At 37.4% G+C, this 10,088-nt stretch overlaps 1 protein-coding gene across 1 annotated transcript in view; it reads right to left on the bottom strand.

Moving 5' to 3' along the window:
• LRRK2 (leucine-rich repeat kinase 2) overlaps window positions 1-7,649 on the bottom strand; it is a gene marked incomplete at both ends in the record, with an annotated part of 60,355 nt that extends 52,706 nt beyond the window's left edge. The window contains 4 exons of the mRNA XM_010288906.1: window positions 478-609; window positions 4,322-4,456; window positions 6,007-6,141; window positions 7,561-7,649. Of these exons, the coding sequence (XP_010287208.1) occupies window positions 478-609; window positions 4,322-4,456; window positions 6,007-6,141; window positions 7,561-7,649 (491 nt within the window). The remainder of the gene's footprint in view (window positions 1-477; window positions 610-4,321; window positions 4,457-6,006; window positions 6,142-7,560) is intronic.
• Window positions 7,650-10,088: the final 2,439 nt, after the last annotated feature.

Below are 10,088 nucleotides of genomic sequence, written 5' to 3'. Positions count from 1 at the left end.
AATGCACCATAAGTCTCTGAAGGTAAATGCGTTGCAAGGAGGAAAAACACAGCCTTGGAGAGTATGTCCCAGGTAATTCAGTAGCATCAGTTGTTTCTCACATATTCAGCACTGCCACTTCAAAAAAGAAATCTAGAAGGAATTTTCTTCTTCTCTAGTAACTTTATACAGAACGGGATCTGTTGATCTCCCATTCTCATCTTGTGCTTCTCCTGCTCTTTTGTCTCAACTTTTTTTCTCCACTCTAGTCTTTTATGGCAGCTTCTGTCGTTATTACTAATATTTAACACAAAAGGAAACCAATTTGACCATGGCCAATGTTACCTCAGTATGTTTACATAATTAGAGACGTGGAGCTATATACCATCCTGATGATTAACTAAAATAGTAGTCCTCTTGCTGCCTGTAACACTTGCTGGCAGTTAACTCCAACTCTAACACAGTGTAAGCCAGCTATAAACAACTTTGTCAACTTACCCAGTGTAAGCTTGTGCAACAAACAGCAACTCACTTCCTGAACTGTTTCACTACTGGGGAAACTTTTCATCACTTCCACTATAACATTGTAGCAGCGAACATTTCCAGACATGAGCACTTCAACGTTACTGGCTAAAGAAAGAAACAGAAACAAAAATTGCTTCTTAAGAAAAAAACAAACATGTTGATTGGATTCTAATTCAGACTTTATTAAAATAGATTTATTTAGAAAACCAGGCCTATGTTTCAGTTTTGCCTTGCAACTTGAGAGAAAGGTGAACATTTTTTTCCTTGGTATTGCCATAGAAGACATTAATGACTACCAGCACTTGGAAATAATTCGTTAAGTTCAGTGTCCATATTAACATTTATGGATTTGTTCCATTCTGTATCAGGCCATGTAACAGAAATCTCCTCACAAACTATTCTTATGTAACATTTTTCTTAAAGCTGAATAAATTGTTTTATAAATATTAATTCAATCTTATAAATTATGTTTATCACATGACTATGATCAGTATTTCAGTAATATTCCTAGAGGCATACAATTAAGAAACAATTTAGCATTTTTTTTCCTAATAAATGTCATTTATTTGATATAATAATGTTTTTCTAAGTTTTCCTTCTTTTTTAGGGGGGAAGTTAGCAAGTTATTCTTTTCATTTAAATTAGTTCTATCATACAGCTATTGTGTATTGAGGGTACAGAAAGGTTCATGTAATGCTACTGCAATATTTTGAAATTAATTGCAAATTATGTATTTCAAAGAATCACAGAAGGGTTGAGGCTCAAGGGACCTCTGGAAGTCATCTTGTCCAGCTCCCTGCTCAAGCAGAGCCACCTACAGCAGGCTGCCCCGGGCCATGGTCAGATGGCTTCTGAGTATCTCCAACGATGGAGATTCCACAGCCCCTCCAGGCAACCTGTGCCAGTGCTTGGTCAGCCTCATGCTGTTCACTGCTTATTACGAAGGCCAGACACAGAAACCAACAGGACATGCACATGAGCCAGTAAAAAGACAGAATGCATGCTTTCCTACTGAGGACAGAGTGATCCCACATACAATAATTTAAGGCAAATCAGCATCACGGTAGTTCAAACACAGTGTATGAAAGCATCCTTGTTGTATGTCTACACAGGGTATGAGACAGAACATGAACACAAAAAATCTTGGGACAAAATCCCGGCCCCAGTGAATGAAAGGGAGTCGTGTCACTGATTCCAAGGAAGTTAGCATTACTCTGCTGATGTCTATAAACTTGCTTAATTTTTCTTTCAACAGCTTGGCTTTTCTGTATACAACGTAAGGAGAATATTCACAACTGTATTATTAAATGTAATTAGTCTTTTTAAAGCAGCAGGAGATCTTATGATACTCTGTAAGTTGAAAAAGCAAGCTCTGAGTGGGAAGCATTTCTGAAGCATTCTATCTGATAGTGAAGGAAGGTACCTTTCACAATGCTTTAAGATGACGGTGATTTATTCATGCCGTTCTTAGATGAAAACACCTTTTTAAAGCTATGTTCCACAAAACAGTATTGCATCATTTCACAGTAAGTTATCATTTCACAGGTGACAATTACAAACATATTGAAATATTCAGAAGATTCTAAAATCGTTTACTACAGAGAGAGCATAATTAACTGCATGATTATATCCCACGGGAACCAAGCAATGGTACATTTGCAGGGAGCCACCATTTCCCAGAACAAGCTAGAGAAAAGAAGGTGGAATGGATCTCATTTAAGCTTCACCACCACAGCTTGGTCATCTAGGTTCTCACAACTGGTGAAGGGATCTGAGCACTATGTATGGTGACTCATCCCACCTGTAGCAGATCCCTCACTGCTTAGGTTAATTGCCTCTTGAAGGTGCCTGTTTCTCCTCTTGAACAGAGGAGAAGCCTGGATGGCTGCCTGTGACCACCATTTGGATGGCTAACATTCTGTGATTCATCAGCCCCCTATCGACTTTGGAGGACAGTTGGCAGCAAAGCATCTTCTCAATCCATAGAAACTACTAGGGTTTATAAGAGTTCTTGCACCACGTTGGAATAAACTCTTACCCTTCAATTTCTCATGACATATGAGCTGGAATAAAGTCCACATATGTATTAGTGAAAGAAGGCATAGTGAGGTACAAATCCTTGATGTAACTCTTTTGGAAAAGAGACTTGAACTTCAGGGTATGGGGAGACAAACATTTTACTACTGGATAAGCTAGAGTGTGTACTTAGAGTGAATAATCTTTTTCACGGTGTTTGGAGGACAGTTGGCAGCAAAGCATCTTCTCAATCCATAGAAACTACTAGGGTTTATAAGAGTTCTTGCACCACGTTGGAATAAACTCTTACCCTTCAATTTCTCATGACATATGAGCTGGAATAAAGTCCACATACGTATTAGTGAAAGAAGGCATAGTGAGGTACAAATCCTTGATGTAACTCTTTTGGAAAAGAGACTTGAACTTCAGGGTATGGAGAGACAAACATTTTACTTAGAGTGTACTTAGAGTGAATAATCTTCTTCACGGTGGCCTTAAAGGAACACATTTTTTTGCAGTTATTGTGTGATGTCACAGACCTAGAACATGAATGCTGGCAAAAGCAGCCTAGCTTTGCACACTCATGTGCAAGCTAACTCTGTTTCTCGTGACTATTTTCAATCTTTCATATCAGAAATGGGAGTATTAACCCCAAAATAAATACCTACTTTAGAGCAGGTCTTTGTCATGCACTTCTCTTGTTACGCTTTGTGTAAATATTTATTCTTTTAAAAAGCACTTAAAATCTGGCATCCTCTTCCTTAGAAAATGGCAGTAACGTCTCAGCTAATGTAAAATTATTTCTGGCTCAAGGAATACTTTTTAAACACAAACTGGAACAGCAAGAAGTTTGAGAAACAGAAACTAAACAGCTTGGAGTCTGATGAAATGTGGGATGCTCCAGTTTAGTTCTTGTTTTGTGGCATACATGGGGGCCAGCACAGTTCCTACAGAGCCAGACAGGATGCATGAGCAAGGCTTTGTGAGGAATCAGATATGCAAGAGTACATTATGTACTTCATGGAAGACATGGAGAGCAGGCCCCTGCTCTATGCTTGCCAAAATTGTGACTACCAGCAGGAAGCTGACAAGAGCTGCCTCTGTGTCAACAAGATCAAATTGCTGTCAACAAATTGACACGAATCATCAAGCACACTTCTCAGGACCTGATTTTGCCTACAACAGGGACTGCTGTTATCAGAAGACAAGACATAAGGAAGACATTTTCTTGCACAACACTTGAGGACACTGTAATACTCTGATGTGTGCAGTGTTAACAGTGCTCCTCATTGCAGCCACCACTGAATGATCAGAGGGGGGATGTCAGAGCCCAGATACCTTTTCTCAGCCCTGGCCATTGGATTTGTGTAGGCGATTTTCCCGTTGTGGAAAAGCCTCTGCCAACAGTATTCTTTACTTGCTACCCAAACTCACTGAAGACATATTTAGTCAATTAATATCTTATTTTGCAAGCATCAAAAAAAGACAGGGCAGGGTCTTGAACTTTGACCTCTACAACCATGATAAGCATCTCCGTTATCACTTACTCCAAGCAGAAGAAAGTCTCTTTCTGTTCTTTATGAGAGATTTCAGCTTTATCAAAATGGCCAAATACAAAAATTTCCCATGAAAAATTACAAATCAGTATTTCCTGAAGAAAACAGAGAAGTGATTTGTCTGGCAAGTCCCAACCAGTTCTCACTGACTTTTTACAGTCAATGAAAGATTACTGCAAACTGTGGTGAGCTGATGCACGCTATGGGAAGTAAGGAATTGAAAATACTTCCAATAATGCACTTACATGGACCAGCTAAGGAATGTAATGAATAAAGTGCAGGAAGAATCACCTCTTCTTTCTCTGGAAACTCTTTAAATACTTTCAGTATGATCATATGATCTTTGCTTTCAACAAATTCAGTCAGCTGCTCTTCTGGAACTAAATCAAAAAGCAAGAGAGATACAGTATGTTTTGAGGAAATAATTCATATCCTGGTACAAAAACAATTGTCTTTTCTAACGTTATCAAGTTTCCTTATATTTACTTTCTGTGTTTCACAGAAAGTAAGTTACTCTCCATAGACATCATCATTTTACTACTTTTACCAAAAACTGAGCCTTTCCTTCACTTATATCCTGTCTTGGTGAGGAAAATCTGAATTTTGTTCTACTAAAAAGGCTAAGCATATGGTGAAAACAATTTTATGGAATGCCATTTTGCATACTCCACAATTTTATTTCACTTCTCATCTTTTTTGATAGTGGAGTTCTTTCCATGAAGACTACAGCCATGCTTTAATAATATCTTACCTTCATTGTAATAATGGCTTAAGGTTTTTCCATCCCTGCCCCCTGTCATTTGTACTGACAGAGCTGCATGGCTGTGCAATGAACCAGATAAGGGAAATGATCCAGGTTGAGAAAGAACAACACATTTTAAATTTTGTAAGCAGAATAATTTTCTGAATCTGGTTCAAGCTAAGGCTAGGGAAACGTTCGCATTACAATAACTGACAAGGTAGCTCAGAGGCAGGAAAAAAGAGCCAGGGGCAGCCCCGTGAAGAAGGTATGAGGTCTGTACCCGGAGCAGCCTGTAGATCAGTAAAAATCAGGCACTTATAAAAAAACATGCACAGAAAACCTAAGAAGCTCAGACCTCTGTGGAGAATGAAGAGAAAATACAGCAGTATTTTTTAGGTAGAGTGGAAGATGGGAAGGAATGCAGAAGATAATTCTGGGCACACATGTGTGAGAGGAAGACTTAGAAAAAGCAATATAAAATGGTGCCAGAAAGAGCAAATCTGAAGAACTGGAGACTACCTTTGAAGCAAAGGCATACAGCAGCCTTGGTAGGAGTGCTAGTATTTTTCAATATTTATTTTGAAGCAAGAAACTCAACACAAAGCAAGGCTGCTACAACAGTGGGACTTCTGGTCATTACACACACAGTTCCTGAAAATTTTGCAGAAATTCAATACATGGTGATTTCATTTCTCAGAAGAAACACAGGAATATCATACAGATACATACTTGTCTTCTAGTATTGTCAGGATTAAAAGCAGAATCACATATTTTTCTAAAGTGCAAACATTTTGCTTGATTTTAGAATTCTTTACACATTAGTAAAATTTGCCAGTCTTTAAATAAACAATTCTGTTTTTTCAGAATTATAATCAAGTGTCACTACATTAAAATCAAATGTTCCAGTGTTACTGACTAACGTTGAATCCCATCTTTTCAGTTAGCTCTAGAATCAGAAATGAAGAAACATTTCAATTTTTTAAAAATTTCATATTCACTGCTCTAATTTAGAAAGTTTGTGACATTGCTTGGAAAACCTGTTTTTTGCTAACTCATTCAAAGAACAGATACAATACACAAACCAGAATCTGGAATGCAAGAATTAATTTATTGCAATTAAATAATCATCTGCAGTCCCCTCCCAACCTATACATTTTTCTAACTTAATAAACTACAAGATATAAATACCTTTCTCAAAAAGTTTGTGTAATGCTTTACATCCATGTTGCTGAATCTCTTCATTTTTAGGGAAGGTGTGCATGGCATTAAATACCAAGGAAAACACATCCACCTCCTCCTCCAAGAGCAGGAAAGCAATTACATCTGAATAGCAGAAGAGATCACATGTTGCACTGATTAGTTCTCAAGATTTTTATTGAAGCACTGTACTCAGCATTAAAATAGAGAATTCTTTAATGTTGTCCTTAAAATTTAATCTGATGGCTCAAATCCAGGTTTTTGTATAACACCTGAGGCTGTTATCTCTCAAGGTAGTATTTTACTATGCAACTGAGATGTTCTAAAACATTACTGCCAAAAAGACAGTTTCCCCTCTCCACTCTTGCTCCCACCGTGCACTGTTTGGTACTTGTCTGATCCCTCAATGAGCCAGTTCAACTCACTAAACTGATAGAAAATCAACCTATCAAAAAAACCCCTTTTTGCAGTCATAGTAAGCTGAAAAGTTTCACTAAGAAATAAAGAATTTCAAAGAGATTTTTCCGACAAGGTACAATTCAAAATATTTTTCTGAAGTATGGTAGTTGACATGAGAGTTTAAGTTTGGTTAATCAACCGCTGAGAAGAAGAGTAGCAGTCAGCAGTGAACTATTACGGAATATCCAGTCAACAGTTTAGGACCCTTTATGATACCTCACAATTAAAAAAGAAGCTGCTGGTTGCAATTACTCACTAACAGCCAGATTTTGCTACTATTAATCACACAGTGTAATGCCTCATAACGAGACATGTATTACCCAATTTCAGCAGATAAAAAGTTAGGCACCAGTCTAAGCTAGTCCTCCAGTCCTCTCTACAATCAAAAGCGAAAGGAAAACAGGTTCAAGAGGTAACTGATGTTATAAAACAGACAAATGAATAGCATGAACCATCTTCTGAAAGTGCCTGTCTCTACTGCCTACAGCAGAAGTTTGGACAGCCAGATTAGCCTTAACTACCTAAAGTCTATTCCTTAGTTTGTAAATAAGGCTGATTCCCAAGCCTGTTAGTCAATGGAAACATTCCTATTCTAACAATAATTTGTGCTAAAATTATATGCTAGCTGGAATAAAACTAGCAGAATCTCTCCCCTAGGATCTCTCTTTAATTTGAACAGAAGATCAGGAATCTCAGCACCATGAGAAAAGTTCTCAGTACCTGGTAAGATCATGTACTATTTTCAAAAGTACTAACCACTACTAAAGGAAGCAGGTCAGAATGTCACCAAACATGTACTTTGGTAAGAAAAAATAAGCTCTTATTTAAGTATTTGTGACTATGCTAATAACAAGTTGGCAAAATTAATCAGTCATGTTCTCCTCGCAATTTGGAGAATCGTTTCTACCTAGGTAAAAAGGTGCAAAACAGTACTCTTACTATTTTGTATGAAAGTACAAATGGCAGGTGACTTTACAGAGTAAAACAGAGAGAAAAATGAGGTCCAACATGTACAGTCACATACTTTATACCACAGTTCTGTGTTTTAAAGGCTTAGACAAAGTAGGAAAATAAAACACACAATACCTGACATGAGGAGTAGATTTAATGCTTTCAGTCCTATTACTGAGAGATTTATATTTCCTTTGTGGACTGTAAGCATTTTAAGAATCTGCCTAAAAACAAAAAAAAAAAGGAAAAAAGTTATGGCTAAAGAAATATTAACATACACAAAATTTTATTAAATGTTTACTTTAAAAACAAAACCAGTTACAGAGATTAGCAAAAGGCAGTGGGCCGAACACTGAATGATGTTGATGACAGAAAATAAATAAGCATTGATTTTGCACTGAATGAAGCATACCTCTAAAGGGGGAAAACCCCACAGATTGTGTAATTAAAAACTAAATAAAAATGGATAGGCTCACACAAAAAACCCCATAAAGAAACCTTCATTTTTTTATTTGCATGATTTTGGAGAGCTTGAATTTGCAGTCTTAATAATCTTCAAATGTGAGTCGTTGTACATATAATACCTAATAAAAATGGATTGTGCAGCAGTTTACGATACTTCAGTAGATATTCTTGACCTGCCTTGAAAAACAAAAAGCAGCACTTAAAGTTTCATTCAAATTTAATTTCCCAGCTGTAGCAATGACGTTGTTTGCCTTGCTAAGGTCTAACTTTATAAGCTAGAATGAACATATCACTGTTTTATTTCTTATCCCCTCATACTATGATGTTGCTAGTTTCTCTCTCCTCTGTTCTAGCAGTAGTGTCATAGCTATGATTATGAATGTACATGTCAGAGGCAAAGTCTGATGGGAGATATAATGTCCTTTATCTTTTGCAAGATAGGAAATTATAACAGTATCAGTCCAGTAAAAGATATATTGCCTGTTCATATAAACCATGCCTTGCATACTTACACTCTCATGAACGCAAAACTGCTACTGAAATCTAACATTAATCAGAATACTGTGTGGGATGATCTTGAGAATGGAAAATAAAATCCAGTTAAATACCTTTTTCTTTTTTTCTTAAATGAGCATAGGTACCTCACTGAAACTTGTGTATGCACACTTCAGAGTTGTAAGTCTACAGACAAGGATAGATGGTGTTGGGTTTTCAGTTCTGAGGCAAATTCTTCTCCCAGGATACAGCCCACATGTATGGACTAAGTAGTAGGGTGATGAATCAAGGAAAACAAAGAGCCACCCTAAACAAGCTGGTAGAGTAGCTAAACAGATGCCCTTAAATCTGCTTTAACCTCCTGATTATAGTGTTCTAGTCTTAAGCATCCCTAATGCATTTTATTGTGTGGTTGCAGGTGTGTGTGCACATTCATACGTGTGTAGAAACTTTACATGGGGTGAAAATTCCTTCACCTCTTTGTTCAATAAGTAGATGTGGCTTAGACTTCCTTACTACTTACACACTGCATGAATGGAAAACCCCACTGAGTTATCAAATGCTCTGAAGCCATTAAATGTCTCTCTCCTGTCTACCAATGACTCATGATTTCTGCTGCAGGACGGGAACCCTGCTTTATGAAGAGGGCATTTTATAGAGGGTGATCTGTTTCAGGCAAGTTCTGATATATAAAGACATGACCTGGCTTAATACACTGCAGGGTAAAATAATCACACACTAAAGCACATCTAACTCAAGGAGAAAATGCCCTCCCATTTCAAGTATAATCAAGAGTGAGGATGTAAAATTTTCCAAATCTCATCTACTGTATGGGAGTTTAACATAAGAGATTACAAAACATCCCATTAAGTCTCTTTGAGCTTGTAGAAAGGATGCAAATACACTGAAGGAATTTCCTTCCTTTCTCCTCACAGTGACAGCAACTATTAAATTGTTTATCACATTGTCTGTCAAGAACACCTAGATCAATACCAAAGTACCGTTTGTAAACATGACTGTAACATGGTCAAGTTGGCTCATGGTTGAGACACAAACAAATGCTTTTTCTAGCTTAAGATTTCTGTTCTAAAATAGTTACATACACAAAAGTGAAAATCTCTTGCAAAAAAATGGACCTTTTCTTCTCTGCTGTAACTGTTTCCTGTCTTGCTGCAAACACCACACATTCATTATGGTGTTGATACACTGCAGTACTACTCAAATCCTCCTGCAAGGAACTTGAGGTATAATTTAGCTGGCTTGCTCTGCCTTTGGCACTGACAGAAATGTTCGAGCCCACTCCCCCACTAAGAACAAGTTTCTCCACAACAAGGAAGACTGTCAACATGTCAGACAGGGATAGACAGTTGGCTAAAATATTGGTAGTGGGAAGGAATTGTGTACAGCAATGTTATCATCAGATCTTTAGTGAAGTTGGAGCTTGAAAAGGATGCTTTGTTCAACTGCATATACTGCGTGGGCTCTGAGAAGGCTATCAGCCTGAAAAGAGTAATTTTTCTGGGACCCAAGAATGGACAGCAGTATCTCTAGCTCTCAGAATAACTCTCAGTCAATTAACAAGCCTTTAAGCTGCCAAAGAAATTGTAACTAGCTTGTACAGCTTCAGCTCAGTTATTTCTTGCTCATGAAAACCAACCAAAATCACTTTTGCTTTTTAACAAAACTTGCCAGCACTTCTTTCA

This window comes from Phaethon lepturus, unplaced genomic scaffold (assembly GCF_000687285.1).
Source record: "Phaethon lepturus isolate BGI_N335 unplaced genomic scaffold, ASM68728v1 scaffold876, whole genome shotgun sequence".
In the NCBI taxonomy this organism is placed as follows: Eukaryota; Metazoa; Chordata; class Aves; order Phaethontiformes; family Phaethontidae; genus Phaethon; species Phaethon lepturus.
Note: the sequence above shows the minus strand (reverse complement) of the source record. Positions and strands in the feature narration are given on the sequence as shown.